This window comes from Calypte anna, chromosome 26 (genome assembly GCF_003957555.1).
Source record: "Calypte anna isolate BGI_N300 chromosome 26, bCalAnn1_v1.p, whole genome shotgun sequence".
In the NCBI taxonomy this organism is placed as follows: domain Eukaryota; kingdom Metazoa; phylum Chordata; class Aves; order Apodiformes; family Trochilidae; genus Calypte; species Calypte anna.
In genome coordinates, this window is record NC_044271.1 from 2,864,722 (window position 1) to 2,884,687 (window position 19,966).

General features: G+C 44.8%; 1 protein-coding gene across 2 annotated transcripts; it reads left to right on the forward strand.

Moving 5' to 3' along the window:
• Positions 1-2,458: 2,458 nt before the first annotated feature.
• PM20D1 (peptidase M20 domain containing 1) lies at positions 2,459-14,146 on the forward strand. 2 transcript variants are annotated; one of them, XM_008500680.2, is made up of 13 exons: positions 2,459-2,670; positions 3,984-4,070; positions 4,609-4,841; positions 6,241-6,327; positions 7,122-7,255; positions 7,662-7,781; positions 8,631-8,706; positions 8,940-9,001; positions 9,185-9,263; positions 10,341-10,412; positions 10,792-10,960; positions 11,639-11,738; positions 12,535-14,146. In XM_008500680.2, the coding sequence occupies exons 1-13, from the start codon at positions 2,469-2,471 to the stop codon at positions 12,662-12,664; spliced, it is 1,551 nt and encodes a 516-aa protein (XP_008498902.2). In that variant the 5' UTR covers positions 2,459-2,468; the 3' UTR covers positions 12,665-14,146. The 2 variants fall into 2 exon arrangements, with proteins under 2 accessions (XP_008498902.2, XP_030321421.1); XM_030465561.1 differs by having other exon boundaries at positions 4,020-4,070.
• The last annotated feature ends 5,820 nt before the right edge of the window (positions 14,147-19,966 follow it).

Genomic DNA, 19,966 nt, shown 5'->3' on the forward strand with positions numbered 1-19,966 from the left:
CAGTGTCTGATATTTCCAGTACAATCTTTGATGATTTTCATGAAAATTCACCACAGACTGATGCTACCAAGGACCATCTACCTCTCAGGCAATGGAGCCTGCCTCACTAACCCAGAGACAGACAGCTGAGATCTTGATCATTTCTAAAACTCTGACACTCTTTTATATTTGAGTGATGCTAATAACAACTGCTATTTTAGTTTCCTTTCCTGATGCCTTCCCTTCTTACCCAGTGTTGATGTTGTGACAGCAATGACAAGATGACAATATAAAGCCTGAAAAATCCAAGTGTAAGACAAGGGTTAAAGGGACCCTTCTTCCTTCAGTGCATTTCAACTTCAAATATGGCTTTTATGAAACTAAGGTTATAAAAAATTTAAGATAAAGACACACACTGCTATGCCTTCAGCTGCAATGGAGACAATTTCCTTTGTTTGAATTTCAAATCTTCCTACAGAGCATTTCCAGCACTGGGATAAAACACAGGAATCAACAAGAACAACTGAGCAGCAATGGAAGTAAAAGTGGACAGTCTGTTATCTTTCCATGAATGTTAAAAATAAAGAGTGGTCTTAATAATGCAAGAAAATTATATTTTAAAAAGTTATTTCTATTTTACCAAGATACTAAAAATATTAGCAAGCTTTAATGCACAGTTTGGAAGCACAAACACATCACTGAGCTGACTCACCAGCAGATTGCCAGAAGACTTTCTGGGGAAAGTGGAGCTTTCCTACAGCTCCCAGCTGTCTCATTTTTAAGGAAAATAGAGCTTCAGGAACCATTCTAGTTACAACCATTAAAGAAAACATCAAGACCATGCCAGTTTGGTTCTATCTAACACCTCATTAAGTCACCATTCCGCTACCTCAAGTTCTGATTATGTGGTGCAGCAGAGAGCAATAAAACCAAAGTTTAGTTAGTTTCCAAAGAGTAAAACCCACTAACTACTTCTTATTTCTTATTTTAATCTTAGACAGCAGTGATTTTCCCAGAACCATGCATAGCTTGTTCTATAATGTAAAATCAAGAGGTTAATTCTTAAAAGTTACCTGTGAGGGTGCTCATGGTCCTTTGTTACTGCCTAAGTGCTCCTTTTACGGGCTCGTTTGACAAGAGAAAAAAAAAAAAAAAAAAGAAATTGGTGCAATGGAAGAAGAAATTACCCTGCTAATCAATATTTCTCTATCTCTGAGGAGGCATCACCTTAAACGAGGACAATTCCCATTTCCAGTTCTTCATTCAGGGTTAATTACAAGAGGCTGATCCCACAGTCTCCAGGCCTGACATGCCAAGCCGATGAAGTCTCAGAGCAACAGTCCATGTATAAAAAATAGATTGTATTTCTGAAGTTTCTGCAAGCAGAATGGATGGGATGCCAAGAGAGACAAGCAGCAGCAGTGACTGTTTTCTGGGATTCTGATGGCCCAGGGAGGAAATCCTCATTTCTGCAGCCATGGGCCAATTCTGGCAAGAAATTTAACCTCAGTGGGCACAGCAGAGTGCTGGGGACACAGGCTGAGCAGCTCAAAGCTTTCATTTCCAAGGCAGAGATTTAGGGAAGCTCAGATTTGAGTCTGGGGTACTGAAGTTTTGATTTCCAGCATCTCTTGCCTGCTCTTGAATTATCAGTGGTGTTGAGGTGTAATGGCTCTGAAGCCTTGATGAATGCACAATGTATCACCAGCTCAGAAATGTTTGTAATTTATTTAATATTGGTTTCATCCTTTTTGATAATAAAGACTGTGTGAACAATCACCCGCTTCTTGTTCCGATTTGGGAGCAGCTCCCACCCCATAATTACTATCTCAGGGCAGTTTTCTCCAAGGGAAGATGGGATCAATCTTCTCATTTAGTACCAGACAGGTGTAAAGAAGAAAATAGCAATTTTTCTGCTGTGTTCTCTGGTGACAGCAGGTGAGAAACAACAATTTTTGGGGAGCTGGCAGAGTTCAGTCCTGCCAGGAGGGACAGGCACAAACCCATCACCCAATGCCTCAGACCAGACCCTGACTCCCCTGCAACCTGTGTCCCCACTGAACTGGGGTGGTTTATTCCCCAGAGAGCACCTTTTTCCCCAGGAATTCTTTATTTTGGGAGCAGCACACTGAGACCCCGCACTCCCAGAGGCTCCAAACAAGCCCCAACCCAGGGGGAAGAAAACATTCCTATCAGTGCTCACTGCTGTGGGCACCATGCACCGCTGGCCACGCTCCTAAACATCCCCTGGAGCTAAAAACCACGCGGGTTTACATAGAGAGCAGAGAATCAGCACCGCACACCCTGCCCGCCCGCCGCCATCTAGGCTCTGCCGGGACGCGGAGCTCCCGCTCCCATCCGCGCTGTAGGGGGGCGGGACCAAGCCTCCCATTGGCCGCTCTTCGTACCATCTGCGTTGCGATTGGCTCTGGGCCACGTCCGTCCTCTCCTCAGGGAGGCGGTGGCGGAGGCGGCCCAAGTGCCGGGTTATGGCGGGCAGGTGCGGGCGGCGAGCGGCGATCGGGGCCGCGTTCCTGGGGTTGGGAACCGCGTTCTTGGCCCTGATCTCCGCCGTCCTGCTCCGTGCTTACCTCCCGCGCTCCCCGGCCATCCCCCGCCTATGGGCTCGGCGCGGAGGCACCGCCGGCTTCAGCGCCGGCGAGAGGCTGGAGCTGAAGGAAGCGCTGCGAGGTGAGGGGGCCCGGGGCCTGCCGGGCCTCCCCGGGGGGCTGCAGCCGCTGTGCCCACCCCAGACCCCGGCTCCGGGGCTGTTCCTGGCTCCCCGGTGTCGCTGAGGGGCTGTCCCGAGCTCCGATGTGAGCAGGGGGAGAGGCGGACCCGGCCCTGGTGGGCCCGGGTGGGAAAGGGGCAGCCGGGGAGGAGGAGGAGGAGGAGGAGGAGGAGAAGGAGAAGGAGAAGGAGAACACTTCCTCAGGTGCTTTCTCGCCGGGTTTTTAATTCTCCAGATTTCTTCCTTCAGTGTTTTTCCCACACGCAGGTTTTTGCCAGGCATCTCTTTCTCCACCGGGTGAAATGGGTGGTAAATCAGTGTCAGGTTATTTATTTTGGGGGTTGCCTCGCTGACACGCTGCTCACCAGCTCGCTGGGTCCTGCAGAAGGTTTGGGGGATGGTTTAGGGCCCCTGAGGGTTGGCAGCTTGCAGGAAACCACAATCTGGCATGGAATGATATTCCCGGACTGCTCAAGTAAGGGTTGGGTTCTGTAAATCTCTCATGTTGCTGCTTGGTAAGCTTTGTTGCCTAGCAAATTCTGTTTACATAATTTTTTTTTTTTTTTTTTTTTTTTTTTTTTTTATTTTTATTTTTATAATGGGAAAATTCAAGGATACAAGAGACTTTTTTTTGTGTTTCTTCTTGAATAGCATAACCTCCAAAAGAATCTGGAACCTCCCTTTATGGATGCTCCTAAGAAAGCTGGGATTGTGACTAAGTTATACCCATGCTTTCCATGCCAGTGACTCAGGTTTGGAGAGCAGCCTTGTCTGACCCTGGTTAAATGACAGAGCAGACTGGAAGGGGCAACAAAAGGATTGTTTGCTTAAATATCGTTCAGTTTTGGAGCAGTATGAAAGAAGGTACTGTCACAGCCTTGCCATCACAGCCTGGCTTGTGTTGAAAAAGAACCTTGAACTGCCAACTCAGCTGCCAGAATAGTTTATGACTCTGTCAAATCAGTTCACCCTAGCAAAATGCAACTGCTTCTGGACAGCAGCATTTCTAGTGACATCATGCAGCACTTCAGGATGAAAAACAGGAGTGGAAGTACCTGGAGAAATAGCTTGGCTGAAACCAGAAGGAAATGCTGGTGTGCTGCATGGGTGCAGCTCAGCTGAAGTGCTTCAGTGTTTTTTGACTCTTTAAGGAAATACTGTTTAAAGCCTGGACAGTATTAAGGACCATAAATATTACCTCCCCCAGAGAAATGCAGTCCAAGTATTGTTTGATTTCAGTGTTGACTGATTCCTGTTTTGTCTTTTGTTGAAGGTGCTATTAAAATCCCAACTGTTTCTGTATCTCCAGAGGACTTGAATACAACTGCCATGGCAGAATTTGGGAATTACATTCAGGAAGGTACTAAACTTTCATTCTTAGCACTCTCTGCTGATCAGTTTTATATTTATAACTGAAGGGAGCATATAGTGTTCTGCAGGGTGTTGGAACAGATTTTTATTTTGTTTTTCACTCAAGAAAGGACTGGCAGTAAGGGCACCTCCACAGCACTGGCCCAAGCTAGGACAGGGAAGGTTCAAATGTCTTTTGTAATGGTGGTTTTTGGTCATTGGGTTGGTTATATGACATTGGGAAAAAAAAAAAAAAAAAGAGGAAGACTGTCCCTGCTTCAGGCTACGTTTTTGGCAGTCCCATTATTGCTCTCTGCAAAACAGCTGAACAGCTCCTGGATTTATTTAGGAAAGTCTGAAATACAGAGTGAGTGGATTGGTAGAAGTGTGAGAACAAAGCTATGAATCTGCTTCCTAAAGCAAATTTGTTGTGGTCAGCCTTACTTCTTATCTCCCCTTGAAGCTAAACAAGTGAAGGATGTAATGATGAAACTGGACATTATTGTTAATTTTCCCTTTTCATCTGTTTTTAATTTTTTTCTTAACAGTCTTCCCGGCTGTATTTTCTTCAAAGTTCATTCAACATGAAATTGTTGGGAAATACAGCCACCTCTTTACTGTTCAGGGCTCTAACCCTGAAATGCTGCCCTATATGCTGCTTGCACACATGGATGTTGTGCCTGCTCCCCCAGAGGGTTGGGATTTTCCTCCTTTCTCAGCTGCAGAGCACGAAGGTTTCATCTATGGACGAGGAACGCTGGATAACAAAAACTCTGCCATAGTAGGTGGTCCTGGTAATATCACTTCAAAGCCCAGAAAAGGCAGATTGGAGGAATCAATTCTCTGGAAATTTACAGTATTGCTTCCCTTCCCCTCAGGCTGTTAATGAGAAATTCCTAAGCCCTGCAGTTTTCTCCCAACTTTTTCCTAGAGATGTGTTTTGTTACTGAGGGAAGCAGAGTTAATGCTCTTAGGTAGAGAAAAAAGATACAGAAAAACATATTCACAGCTACAGATGTGTTTGATTAAATGCCATCTTTACATTTCATGTCAAATGCTGTGGCTTAAATCAGGGATAGATCTTGTGCTTTTTCCCAGGTGTCATACAGGCATTCAGAGGCAAACTTGGCTCCTTGAAAAGGCTTGAGTTTCAAAATAAATTGTGCTTATTTAACATTGTAATCAAATAACCTTTTGTCATTTGTTATCTGGTCTGGCAGAACAAAGAGCTGGTGTACAAAATACTTTTGGGAGGAATAGAGTACACAAAAGATTGATCTGTGAAGCATTCTCATTTGGGAAAAGGTTGATGGGAAAATTGAGGTGGAGTTACAGTCCTTTGTGACTTGCAAGAATTACTCCCATGACAGCCTTGTTTTTAAATTCAAACAGATGTTTAGCAAACCAGTGGCACAGATGTTGCAGCTGCTTATTGTGGCATAAATCAGACTGAGAAAGTTTCTTCAGGTTGCTTAATCATCAATTCTGAAGCCTTAGAGCTTAAAACTTTGGTGCTTCCTACTGAGAGCTGCACAACCAACTCTCCAAACAGACAGCACAAATCAGCAGCTTCAGTGAATGAGGCAAAATGGGTGCTGACAAGGCAAAGGTGAACAGTTTCTGCTGAAATGTGAAAAATTAACTAGCTTAAAATGAAAAAAAAAACAAAACCAACAGGTGAGATGGAAAAATACAGCAAATAGTGGATTTAATTTCTGATCCTTCAGATGAATCTTGCTCTCACATTTCTGTTGCCTTTTTGTCCAAATCACACTGCTCATTAAAATAAATGGATTTGGGAGCTCAAGTCAGAGCAAACTGTGCAGGACAGGAACTTTACAGTGAATTCCTTGGATAATTGCAGCCCTGTCATGCTCCCTGTGCAGTTTGTCACTGATTGCACCAGGAGCAGGAACAAGCCTGCCCTGTGCCCTGTGTCTGTACACTGACACTGTGCAGCACTCCAAGTCTGAGGCATTATTGATCCAGAGTGTTGCAGTGTGTTTTCCAGGGAGTGTGAATGTCATCAGTAGGAGCTGGAGAAATAAAAGCTCAACTGTGAGCAGGACAAAGTTTCCTTGAGGGCTGTGAATATTTCTTTTATATTCCATTAATTTGCATTTATTCTCCTTATTAGCACAGAAGAACAGTACAATGCATTCTGCCTTTTCTTTCTGCAGGGTATTTTGCAAGCACTAGAATTTCTGCTGAGAAGAAATTACAGACCCAGCAGATCTTTCTATATTGGCATTGGACACGATGAAGAGGTATTTTCTTTCATTTCATGAAACCCTCTACTTGTTTGCACTGTTCATGTGTGTAACAAGGCTTAATTTTTAAGCATTGTTTAGCTGGAAAGTCTTTCCTGTTTTTCTTGGTTGTGTGGGTAGATACTGTGTCAGGCACGTGGTCATAGTTATATATTGGTTGTTTGGCTTCAGGTGATGTTGACAAAGAGTTTGGTGTGATGAGCAAAGAGAAAAGAACACATCAGGGTGTTACTTCACATTCTGTTCTGCATGGAAGGGGCAGCAGGAATCACAGTTCGGAGGATAGAGTAGATTAAAAGCTGACTCAAGATTTACAGGTTTTGTTCAGAATGATCAGGAAGAGAAGTGTTCCACTTTTGCTCTGGGGTGTGCCCACTGCTGAACAGTACAAAGAGATGGTTGAGGTGGGTTTGTTTATTAGGTTTTTAAATATAAGGACAAATAATTGTTAATATCTTTTTAAAGTGACTGACTTGTGGAATTTGTAACTCAGAGACACTGTGCCCAAGAGCTAATGGGATTCAAAGCAGCACTCAGTGATTTATGAATGATTCCTTAGGATGGATATAAATTCATCTGCTCTTAGCCCATTAACATCTCTCCCATGAATCTTGGCAGAAATAATCCTCTACTGATCTTTTATTGAGTTTATTGCTCTAGACCTGTTCACTGGGAGATTTCTTGCATTCTCTGCATGGCAACACTGATCACTGTCAACAGCAAAATATTTCCAGTATTCTTCCCAATGGTGTGGCTTAACCTGAGCAGTTCCTCTGCCTGGATCCCTGCAGGTGTCTGGCTGGAAGGGAGGGCTGCAGATTGCAGCTCTGTTGGAAAGCAGAGGAGTGAAACTTTCCTTCTTACTCGACGAGGGAAGTGCAGTGCTGGATGGCATCATTGCAGGAGTGAAGAAGCCAGTAGCTGTGTAAGCAAGAGACAAATTCCCCATGATGAACCTGATGCATTTTTCAATAATTGATTTGTGAGATGTAAATAAAATGTGCTTTCAAGGCATGTGGCAGTGTTGCTAAAACTCCAGTGGTGGTGCAAAGTGCAAGCAAAGGACCTTCAGCCTTTGTTGTCCATCACAGCTGTGCTGACAGTGCAGAATGTCCACTTACTCACTCCAAGCAGGTTAATTGCATGCTGTAGGATCTGCTCACTCTTCCAAACATTTAAAGATTGCCTTAAGGATTTGTTGTTGAGGATTTGTTGTTCCTGCTGCTTTGGTGATTTTTCTGCTACTAAGAATAGAGTTGTTCTTTTTACCTGTGGGCTGTGCATGCGTGCTTGGAGTTGCATTAATCATTGCTTTCTTTATCCCTGATTAGAATTGCTATCACAGAAAAGGGTTCCATAACACTGAATTTCACTGTGGAAAAAGATCCAGGACACTCATCCTTTCCTCCTAAGGAGACAAGTATTGGAATCCTTGCAGCAGCCATGTCCAGGTGAGAGCTTTCCTGCCATCTGATGCTGAAGATAGTCCAGCAGACTCTTAAGTGATTTGTGGTTTTCTTTTTTCACTCTCCTATTTAGTGTATTTTGCAAATTTCCCTTTTATATTTGAAATAGAAGTTTGCAGCTTACTTTGAAGGGCAGAAAAGCATTCCCCAGCAAAGGGAAGTGTTTGAATGATTCTCTTAGGTACATGGTGTGATTCTGTGGGGGTCCTGCACAGGCACAGGAGTTGGATTTGATGATCCTGATGGGTCCCTTCCAACTTGGCACATTCTGTGATTGCCAGATGTTCCTTGTGTCAGTTGGTTCATTAAAATGAAGACAACTGATGCATCACTGTGTCTGTCATAATTTTCTCTGTGGCAATAGAGATTGCTTTGTTTGGGTTGCAGAATTTCTCTGGAATTTATCCTTGCACATCCCTGCTACCTCTGGCTGGTAATTATCCGAGCCAATCAACAGAGTGTAAAGTCAAAATGTCACTGGGGAAATCATCTCATTACATGTCTGTCTAGATAACAAATTGACTAATAAATATGTGCTTTAGAAAAACTTAATAAGTACAGATGGGGTTGAATTTGATCTGATATTTTTCTAGATTTCCACATGTTCTTTACAAGAGTCAAACTTTTGGGGTTTTTTGAAAGAAAATCTTTGCAGGTGGCTGGAATGCTCCAAATTCTGTCACAGAGCTGTTCTCACAGATTTGCTTACCAGGAGAGGATTGCAACTCAAATCCATGTATACATTTAACAAATCAAATTCCTGCTAACCTTCTGGAGCAATAATAGCCAGAGATAATTGTTTTTAATTGCAAATGTTGGGTTGCTTTGCTGCAGACTGGAGCAGAATCCCTTGCGCAATCTCTTTGGCTATGGACCAGAACTCATGACTCTGGAGCACCTTGCATCAGAGGTGGGGAAAGAACTATCATTTCATTCACAAATTTTCATATTAAAAAGTGAAGAGTAACTCAGAATATTGATTCAGACCAGATTTAGTTAGTACCTGCAAAGGAGAAGGCTTAAGATGAGCTTTCTCCCAGATAGTTGTTTCTGCTGGAATTATTTCAGCTGTACTTTAGTGACTCCACTGTCACCTTGAACACTAGAAACTTTCTGATCTGTGGTTTTATTTCTTCCCCTTAGTTCAGCTTTCCTCTCAATCTCATCATGAGCAATCTCTGGCTGTTTTCACCTATAATCAGCAGGTAAGAAAATACATCCTTGATGAACATTCCCAGCCTTTTCCTTGAAGATCTGTTTTACTAACTCATAGTTTAGGCAATGTCAGTGCTCTTAATAACCACTTGTTAATTGAATAGACCATCATTCAGCTTATTGCCTCTATTTCTTGATATTAAACTTGATTTTTTTTCTTTTTTTCTTGTCAGAGTTCTTTCCTGGAAACCTTCCACCAATGCCTTGATTCGAACTACTACAGCAGTCACAATCTTTAATGCAGGAGTCAAGGTAGTTCCATTTTGATTTTTCCCTGTGTATTACAGTGAGGGATACAGTTTCCATCTCTTCATACCCAGCTGTAAGACCAGTACAGTTCCTGGTCTTTGCTGGTGGCAACACCAGTCTCATTTTTTACTTTAGATGTGGCTTGGATTTAGCTGCAGTTGAAAATGACTGCCTTGCAGGAGTGTCTGATCTTTGTCTAAAGAAGTTCTCTGTAAACCAGTACTAAGACTGTTTGCATTTTAAGATGCACAAGAGTTTTTTCTGTGTAAACACACAAAACATGACAATATTTGAAACTCTATCACAGCTGTAAACACTTCCCTGGCCCAGGTGGGTTCTTGTGTTTGTGAGCACAGGTCTGGCTCATTCAATTGGGGTTGGTGTGTACCTTGGACTGAGAGATAACAGGTTCTGGCTGACACAGCCAAATCTTGCCCTGATAAGGAGGTGTAGCTACCCAAAAATACTGTAGCCCTGGAATAAACAGGCTGTTTGGTGTGTCCCTGAAAAGACCTGTTACTGAAAGGCATCACTGGACAAGAAGACACCATACAGTGGCTAAACAGTGACACTGAGTGGCCAGGAGAGAAGTGACACCCTGGATTCCTGTTTTGTTTTGTTGTTTTCCTGAAGATTATACCTCTTTTGTTTAACAAAATTACAAATACTCAGTCTGTAGAAAAGAAGAGTTAGCTCTCTTCAGTAACATCATTTTTTAAGTGATTTACATGCCTTGTCCTTGGGGAGAAGTGGTATGGTAAAAATATTGCCTAAAAATACAGCATAAATTTTCAGGATTTCTCAGTATAAAGTTTGAGAAAGGAGAGAGCTTATCTCAAGAGGAGAACTTCTATAACACCTAACTTAATTATTGCTGAACTAATGAGTATCTCTTTGTAGAGTTATCTTCATTACAGATGAGATTTACAGTATGGCAACACAGAGTACAGAGAGACACTTCATCTTAGTGGTGAAGCATTAATTAGGCCAGGAGTTGTCTGAGCAGTTTCTGATGTTGCAGTTGGCATGGCAATCTCTTGTTAACTTGCTTTTAGGGTTTTGTCCCTTCCTTTGTTCTAGACAAATGTCATCCCAGCTTCTGCAAAAGCAACTGTGAACTTTCGGATCCACTCTGCTGAGAAGGCAGCTGAGGTACCTCCTGTACCCCCAGGTGTGGGGCTTCTTAATCCTCCTCAATCCCTTTCTGGACAGAGTGCCACTTGGCAAATTGCTCTGTAATGTCCTTTTCATCTCTCTATAAGCAGCAGGAGGGGAAGATTTGGGGATTGCTCCTTTATGGAGGCTGTCAGGAACAGCTCAGCTTAGATCTACAGCTGATCTTTTCTCCTCCTTTAGGAGTAGTCTTTTTTTTTAAGAGGGTCTTTTCTCCTCCTTTAAGGTGGGTTGCAGAGTGCATTGATTGCTGGGGCTTCTGAAGGTGGGGCAGAGCAAGAGGCAAAGGTGGAAGGCACATCAAGTTACAGGGTTTCTTTTTTTTTAACTTATTTAATCTCTTGTGTTTTGCTCACAGGTGCTGGAGGTAGTTAGAAACATCATTGCTGATGACAGAGTGAAGATTGATGTAGTAGATGCTTTTGACCCACTGCCCATCAGTCCCTGGGATGCCCAGACCTTTGGAGTCCATATTTTTCAAAGAACCATCCTGGATACTTTCCCAGATGTTGACAGTGTAGTCCCAGGTAACAGCAAGCACATGATGATGATTGTTTCCTCTCCAGCTTCCTCTCTGATTTTCCTTCCCCCATCCCCTCATACTGACTTGTTTCCATTTTCTGTTTATTTCTCCACCCCAGCTGTTAACTGCTGGAAACAGCTGTTTTTTCCTCTTTTTATTCCATTCCCTCTTTATGCTGTAAAAGTTTTAATGTTGTTTTTTAAGTAGTGGAAGTAAAAAAGCAAACAGGAAACTGACAGAAACAATGAGCCTTGAGTTTGACTCTGCACATACAAAGGAGTTTCTTCAGGGAAGAAAGGGATTGGGAGGGAGAGTCAGAGTTCTTCTTGCTTTAGCTCTTCTTTTATTGTTTTCATAGCTGGTGAAGCCATTCCTGCTTTTCTGTATTGTTCCTTAGGATCCCAGATCCTTCCTAGTTCTGTTTGCTGCTGCTTGAAGCTTAAACCTTTGTGGAGCTGAGTACCCTGGCTGTTCTTAGAATGATTGAATTATAAGTTCAGCTCCTTCTGCTCATGAAAGAGAGAATTTTCTTCCAGGATGTACCCATAAACTGTTTCCAGTGATTTTGCCTTTGGTAGGGTCACACAACTGTTATCAGATGCCTTTTTCCTTTCTCCTGGGAAAAGTGGGGGTCATTAAATTGCTGTTCTCACCCCAACTAAACCTGAGCTTTGTTTTCCAGGCACCTGTATTGGGAACACAGACAGCAGGCACTTCACTAACATCACAAATACCATTTACAGATTCAATCCAGTGCTCCTGAAACCTGATGATCTTCCCAGGTACTGTGGTCAGCCCGCCCATGGGGCAGCTCTCTGGGGTGGGCAGGAGGGAAAGAGAAAATGGACAGGCAGTAGGAAACCCAACCTTGGATACCTTGGTGTGGTGGTGGAGTTTCCCACCCATTTCACACCCATTTCCTGCAGATTTGGGGATGGTAATGAGCCTTGGAGAGTGTTCGCCCCAACTCTTCCTTGCTTCAAACACCTCAGTGAGGTGTCCTCTTTGGTAGTACAGCAGTGCTGGGAAGCTGATTGGATCATTTATATTGTGCCAGAGTCTGGAAGGTGTTGTTCAGATAGTTGGCCTTGTTTAAGACATTTATCCTTATGCTTGGAGCCATGTCACTGAATTTATTTGCCCCTGAAAGCTGGAAGTTAGGTTTCCTGGAGTAAAGTGGTAACAAAGTCCATGATCATGCAAGGGATTATATTTTTATTTAGCAAGTACTGGATTGTCATTTTCTTGAGGTGCAGATGGTAGAGGAGTAGGGTGTTCCCATAGCTGTACAAGCCAGTGACATAAATGGCCAAGAAATGAACCAGAGGGCTGGAACACTGATTTTTCTTTTCCACATAGACCATGACTTTGTTGTTGTGCTAAGAATGCTAAGAATCAGTCCCTTTGGTTGGGCTGTGGAGCACACATTGCAGTTCCAGTGCAGCATTTGGTGTGGATGGGTTCATCTTTATATTTTATATAATATCTGCTTTATGGAGAGGCAAGCAGGGTGCTGGGTGTATGCAGGTGGCTCACGAGTGCACACTGGACTGAAAAACATTCTTTTTTTTCTTCCAGGATCCATGGCTTGAATGAGAGAATCTCAGTTGAGAATTATGAGAAGCAGGTTGAGTTCCTCTTTCAGCTGATTAAAAACTGTGACACTGAGAGGCTGCCTGAGCCCCACAGGAACTCCCACGAGCTGTGAGAAACCCCCCTGAGAAGAGCAGCTCCTCAGGTGGACTCTGGGGTGGCAGGGCTGTGAGGTGCAGTTGTGTGTCCCATATTGAGCTGTGTCTGGAAATTGGGGTTTTGCTTATTCTGGTTTGCACACAGATGGAAAAACTGCTGGTTGCTGCATGAGGCAAGTGTGTGGTTTGCCAGAAAGTGATAAGAACCTGGACAAAACACAACAAATCTCCTTGATTTCTGTTCTTTCCTGGTTTGACATGCAGCCCTTAATCTGAGGGTATTAATTTTTTCAGCACTTATCTTTAAGCCTCAGGAATTGGTAGTCACTTAAAAATCTAAGCTATAATCAGTAATCATCAGTAAAAGAGGTGAATCTTCCCAGGAGTGCTTTTCACAATCTCAGTTTATCCACTTAATTGATTTCTCCCAACTGATGTCTCTGCCAAAAGCTCACAGAAGGGTTTGTGGCATGGCACAGGGTTTGTTCACTAGGAGTTGCCCTCAGTTTCTTGCACTGCTGCTTGGGGGGGGGCTTTTTCCCCAGGGGGTGCCCTCAGCCCACACCAATGGTGCTCTCCACCAGTCCCACTCTCCAGTGGACACTGTGAAGTTCTCCCATGCACTGATCTCTGTTTAAAAACACAGAACTCCTGAAGTTCTAGGTAGGCTGTTTTCACTGGTGTCACCCTGATCTCAGAAATGCTGAAAGCTTTTCTTCCTCTCTTTTTGGTTCTTTCACACTCTCTAGTAAGGCCATTGAAACTTTCAATAAGAACCTAATCAGTATTGCCTGCTGATTTATATTCTCTTTTCCCTAAATCAGTTTCTGTAGCATATTATTTTCTCTTCTTCCTCTGAGAACTTGATTGTGAGAGATGCTGAAGCCCTTCAGCCTCTCCCAGTTCAGTGGGAGCAGAGCCCATGTCCCTCCCCTGCCTGCAGGAGCAATTCCCCCTCTCAGAGTGTTTGCTGCCTCAGCTCCTTGGGAATTCTGTTGTGCACAGGTAGTGACTGTTTCACCTTGCAGTTCTTGCACTAGCACACCTACCTTTGTCACTAGAGGGCTCAGTATTCTTTTGGCTTTTTTACCAGGGCTTGTAATTAGTAATTAGGGACAAAGAGAGTGAAGAACCCAATGTTACCCCAAGTACAGAGGGGTGGGAGCTGCTTTGTACTGACATGCAGGCTCTGCTGCTGCTCCTCCTGTTGCAGAGATGTGTGTCTCCTTTCAGAGTCTGAATTATGCACCGGAATGGATAGTTCTGCTCTAAATTAATGGTGTAAAATGTCCTGAAATGCACAGGAAATAAGCTAAAATGGATCCTGGAAAACAGCAATGGAACTGTGATTTCTTTTCTTCCCATTCTCTACTTATTTACAGTTTGGTCTTATCAGTGTGGCCCATGGGCTAAAACTGTATCAGCCTACTAAATAACTGAAACCTGATTGTCATTTTCATCTAATAAAGCAAGGAATGCAGATTCTTTTCTGATTATTATTCAGTCTTTTTATGTAACTCTGTAATTACAGTGAAGTCATTTCCACACCTGATTTCTGCACTACAGCGAGTCGTAAATTTTCCATCAAAACAAATCCACATATTTTCCACCCTGCTTTCATCTTTGCACCCTCCCTGGTGCTCCCCTTTCTATACAGAATTAGCTTACTAGGTTTCTGCATTATTAGGTAGTAAATAGCTTGCATCTTTTATGGTTTGTTGCATTTTGTCTGTGTGCCCTAACGTCAGTAATTTGTTTAGCCCTGTGTCTGTGGCTCTTTTGTCAGCCCTCCTGCAAACTCTGCTGCAGACACAGCAAAAGTGATGTGCCAGAGTGCAGCACAGAATAAAATACATCCCCCAGAGTGGGAGGTGGAGGAAAGTTGGGGGGATTTTTTTTTTTTTTTAATCTCTGGCAAGCTAATATGAAGGCAACTGAGTGTAAAGCCTTCACTTCGGGGCAGTGTTGTTTAACATCTCCAGTAATGAGCTGGGGGATGGGCAGTGTATCCTCAGCAAGGTTGGAGATGGTGGGAAACTGGGAGGAAAGGTTGGCTCACCTGATGGTTGTGCTGGGAAAGGTGGGGAAAACTGGACTGGTGAAGTTCAAAAAAGGGAAATGCACCCAGGGAGAAATAACCCTGTGCTGGAAGGCAGCTTTGCAGAGAAGGCCCCAGGGGTCATGGTGGGCAGGGTGAGCATAAGCTGGGAATGTGCTCTGGAGGCAAAGGAGAGTAAAGGTTGAGTGATGTCCTGAGATCCCTTCCAAGCCAAACCATCCTGTGACTCACTTGGAGGGCACAGGTTGCAAAAATCCTATGTTGGGTAATGTTGTGCAGTGAAGTCTGTGGTGTGGAAAGAGGGATTTTTTGCCTCTTGTCTCCTAAATGTGTCCTAAAGTCATAAAAGCATCATTTGTATTTTGTCCTGACCTCTTCCCAACCAAAAATCCCTGGCCTGTGTGCTCTGGTGAGGATTGTTTCTTTAGAGGGCATTCATCTGGAGATTTGTTTTGCTGCTGAAGGAAAAGTGAAGGGCAAACAGTGCTGGGGAGGCAGGGTTGGTTTTGGCAGGTGCTGTGCAAATGTCTGCCATGAGGTTTCACCAATTCAGCTTCTTCCAGGGCCTCATGGAGTGCTGCTCATCAGCCAGTGCTGAAACAGAGCAGTGCCTCTGCATGATGAGGAAATGTTCAACAGAGCTTCCCAGCAACCCCAAGTTGCTCAACTGAAGTGCTGGGAACAGGCTGTGCATTTCCAGTGGGGAAAAAGCAGATTTCCCACCCCTGCCCATTTTTTTCCAGTCACTTCTGATGAGGGTTTGTGCTTTTTTTGTGTGCAGCAGCCTTGGCCTTTGTATTTGCAGCTCCTTCTTTTATCACATGAGCTGCCCTCTCACACTTACCTGGGACAATTCTGAAGGGTCTGCTCTCCTGTCCTGACAGGACCTCTTGCTTCCCACCCCCTTTTCCTGCTCTCATGAGATGTTTTCAGAGAATCTCTCTCATCCTGAGTGGTATTTTAAGCCTTCCTATCATCATGTAAATAACAGTGTAAGGAGGATGTGCTGGGCTGCTCTGCTAAGATCATGTTCAAGTTTGCACTGGATGAGTAGTTGCTTGATAATGCCAAGAACATCATGAAAACATGGATTAATAGCTCTGAGGTATTCATTTTCATTTTTTCTGTTATGAGTCACTGTGCTTTGAGCATGCAGAGCAATTACCTCTGACTCACCAGAGAAGGAAGAGCCTGATTTTTTTGCTCTGAAAACACAGAACTTGGTGTCACACCTCATGCAGTTCTGAACACTGTTTTAGTCCAGTTCCAGCATGTTAACATGTTCCTGTGTTACAGCCAGCAGCAACTTCCTTTTTTCCTCCATTTCTTTGCAGCCAGCTCTCCAGAGCTGCCTTTCTCCTTGGAGGAAGAGGTCAGTAGCTGCCCAGCCACAGCACCTGTAGCCAGCAATCAGCTCATTTAGGGTCAGCTGCTACATGGTGGAGAAAAGGCCCTATTCCACACCTCCATTTTCTAAGGGAAGCTCTCTTGCTCCCCTCTCTTTAAAGGGCCTGGTTTATTTTCAGCCCCAAGTGACCATGCAGAGAACAAGAATGTGTTGAGAGGGGAATGCAGGAACAAGGTGTTGGCAAAGTCATTTCCTCCATCCTTGCATTTGACACTTGGATTCTTGGCTCCTCTTTCACCATTCTCTTTGGTACTTTCTGGAGCTGGTGAGATGCATTTCCTCAAGCAGGTGCTGTGGAAGCTTCCCCCCTCAGCTCAGCCTGTGCTGCCAAAGCCTCAGCTTCTCAGTGCCGTGGAGCAAGACATCCCTGAGGGAATTCCACAGCCTGCAGCACCTTTTGGCTTTATGGAGGAACAGTCCTGGGACCCCCAGTCCTGATCTTCAGTGGTCACCAGTACAACCTGCTGCTGCCAGGTAGAATTCCATGAATTCCTGCAGGGCATTCAATCCTCATCCCCAGCTCCCTGGTCGTTTTAGTCCCCAAATTCAGGCTCCTGCAATAACCCTCGCAGAAACTCTGCTGCCATCACCTGAGCTCTCTGCTCCAGCAGTGGGGTTGTGTTGCCAACACCTCTCAGTGCCTGTAGCCAGACCTGGAGTTGTGCAGAAATCCTGCCCAGGGAATTATTTCCTTTAACTGAGCAGCACAGGGAGGGCTGTGTGTCAGCTGAGCAGGGGGTTTGGCTCTGCTTTCCTGTTCCACAGCTTCCCAGGGGCTGCAGGGGCAGCAGAGATAAAGAGCTCAGCACGGTGGGGAAGGGAGGGACCCTGCTTCACCCAGATCACTGGGGCTGATTTAAGAGCTGTGATGCTGGGCCCCAGAGGAAGCTGCACTCAGGTCTCAGCAGGAAGGAAAATGAGCACATGGAAGGGGGTGGTTCATGCAGGGGACAAAGAGGCCCAGTTGATGGAATTATCGAGGAGTTGGTCACAGCCTGTGTGGTGGGCTTGGAGGAGCAACACAGAAGTCATGTTGCACATCCCTGGGGGCTTTTCAACACATCTTTTAATTTGTATTTTTAATCCAGGACCATTGCAGGGTTTATTACCCATACAGGGTTTATTGTAGCTCTGTATGGAAGTACTCAGAGAGGCAGCTCTGTGGTGGGGCCTGGCTGCAGTTCAGCTCTTTAACAGAGTACCCAAAATTACCAACTCTTTCTAGCTGGTGTCAGTCAGCTCTGTCACAGTCACACAGTGCATGCTCAGCACCACAGCTACAACATGTTCTTGGCATGTTTTCTGCATGGTAAAGATGATTGGGGACAGGCAGCAGTGGCTGCCAGCACAGATCAATCCAATGGGTAGGGGAAGGGATAGGAACTCCTCCAGACAACCCACAGGAGAAAACCTGAATTTTATTTTTTTATTCCAGATCCTAATTATTTTGGCTGTACTGCAGCCACCCCCAGCTCACCCTCTGATCTCAGCCCAGCTGCCTGACCAGCTGTGCCCTCCAGCACTTTTATCTCTCCAAGTCCACTTGTGTTTTTCAGGGTTGTTCCTACAGCACTGCCTGATTGTACACAGAGATCAGAAACTCCAACGTCCTCTTTGGGATTTTTGGGAAGTGAGAGGGTTTTAATGGAGTAAGAAATAGGAGGGGGTTCAGAGGTGATTTTAATTTAAACCTTTTTTAATATCAGTCTCCGCTCAGCTTTGTGCTGTTAGTGCTTCCTTTCTGCTTATAAATGAATTTACAGCTTAAATCTGGAACAAAAGCAGAAATGTGAGGCCATGTCCTCAGTCCCCCCTGACAGGTGTCCCTGCTGTCACTGGGGCAGCATCTGGGGACACAGGAACCTCTGGCCTTGTGGAACAGAGGAAGTGAGGACCTTTCAGCTCCTCTCTGCCAGATGCTCTCACGTGGCAGAAAGCCCTGGGGATGGACCTGCCTGCAGGTGACCTCTGCTTGTCACAGCATGTGGAGGACACATGAACATAGCTGGGAGCTGTAATGGTTTGGACCTTTGGGGGAAAAAAAAAAAAGAAAGAGAAAAAAAGAAAGAGGGGAACAAAAAATAGGATGGTGATGATTTTATTTGCCTCCAGGCTGGTAAAACAGAACTTTCATGCCCTGCACTTTTTCTCCCTGATCAGGACCAGCTTAGGGGCAGCTGCAGATGTTGGTGCCTCACTGCTTTTGTTCTGGACTGACATCTTAGGGGTAAGTCATTATTATCCATGTTGAGATTCCTGGTTACAATAAATTAAGAACTGTGTTCCCTTAGGATGCTTGGTCACAGGCAGCTGGGACTCCACTCAAAAATCAGCATTTAGATGTGGCTGACAGTGGTGGAGTTGGGACAGAGAGCAGCAGGTTTGGCACAACACTCAGATACTGTTCTTGGAGTAGGTTTGAGTGATCTTGTTCCAACCACTTTATTTTCCTGGATTTTCTGTGAAAGGGAAAAATCACCCTGCACACTGTAGCCTCCTGGGCCACTGCTTGCCCAGAGCTGGCCAGCTTGGTGGTGCCAAAGCCTGGTGGCTGCTGTCACCCCCCCAGTGTGACATTCCATGATGCAGGGCAGCTCAGGGGTAAACAATTCCCTTTCCAAGCGTTTTGTTGCCTTTGGTACCTGCTGCCCTGCAATGGGAAACCCATTTCCTGCCCTTTCATCCTCTGCCTCTCTGATCTCTGGGTGTCCCAGGGGGGTGCTGGGGGTTTTATCTATTTCTGTGTCCTTGTCTCAGGCAGCTTTTGTCTCCCTGCTTCCTCTTCCTGAGCCTGCAGCTGTCCTGGGCTCTTCATCAACAAGGTCACATTTGGGTGCAGGTTGTTTTCAGGAAGAAATGGTTCATCCAGGGGAGATGCAGATTGGCAGGAAGGAAAGGTGAAGGTGGAAAGGGAGCACTGCAGACCAGGGTTATTTCGAGAAAAAAAAAAGGAAAAAGGAGGTGAGGGCTGGAGGGAGGATTTGGGATTCTGCTCTCAGCTTGAGTGTGGAGCTGCTGCAGGGTGAGAGGGGTTTTTTGTGCATGTTTTGAGTTTTCCCTGATGTCCCTTTGCCTCAGAAGGTCCTGATTAACCCACTGCTTAAGTGGCCTGGGTAAAAACAAACAGGCACAAAACACTTTGACACTCTGCTCAGCTGCTCCAGAAATTCCATTTACCTTGAAGAGATGAATTTGCAAAGGTTTTGGGGCCTGAGGAAGTCAGAAGACCCTAAATGAGCTCAGCTAGTTGAGTGCTGCTTTAAATATTCCATATTCCATATCCTGCCAGGGTGCCTGTCAGCCTTTCCTTCCAAAGATTCCAGGAAGGGAAGCTCCCCAGGCTCAATTTTTAACATGAGCAAAGAGAAGTGAAGCAGCAGAGCCCAAATCTTTAGAGGGGTCCTGACCATGACCACTTCTATTCCTTATTTTAAGAACTGAAGTCACCATCCCCAGTCACTTTTGGCTCAGTTTCTGGGATGGGGGTGGATGTTGTTCCTTTGTCATCCCCCTCTCGTGTCACAGCCACTGGGATTGACTCTGGAATTGTCTCCAAGGCATGGAGCTGGGGGTCACGTCATCACTGGGTAATAACCTGCTGTGGGCTGCTTCCTGGGAGGAAAGGAAAGGCAGGAAGGAAAAAAAAATACAGAAAAAAACCCAAACCAAAACTGCTCAAAAGTTCCACTCGTGAAAAAAAAAAAAAAAAAAAAAAAAAAAAAAAAGTCAAAACATAAATTGGGAGAGCCGATTTCATTCAGGAAGAGGGAATTCTGTGGAGCAGTGAGGCACTGGGCTGTGTGAGCAGGAGTTTCTGCTTGGGGTGGGACGGTTTGGTGCAAACAAGGTGAG

Coding starts and splice junctions, on each gene's coding strand:
- PM20D1 (XM_008500680.2), top strand. CDS start 2,469: ATGGCGGGCAGGTGCGGGCGGCGAGCGGCGATCGGGGCCGCGTTCCTG. Junction 2,671..3,983: donor GCTGAAGGAAGCGCTGCGAG/GTGAGGGGGCCC, acceptor CTTTTGTTGAAG/GTGCTATTAAAATCCCAACT. Junction 10,961..11,638: donor TGTTGACAGTGTAGTCCCAG/GTAACAGCAAGC, acceptor TTTGTTTTCCAG/GCACCTGTATTGGGAACACA.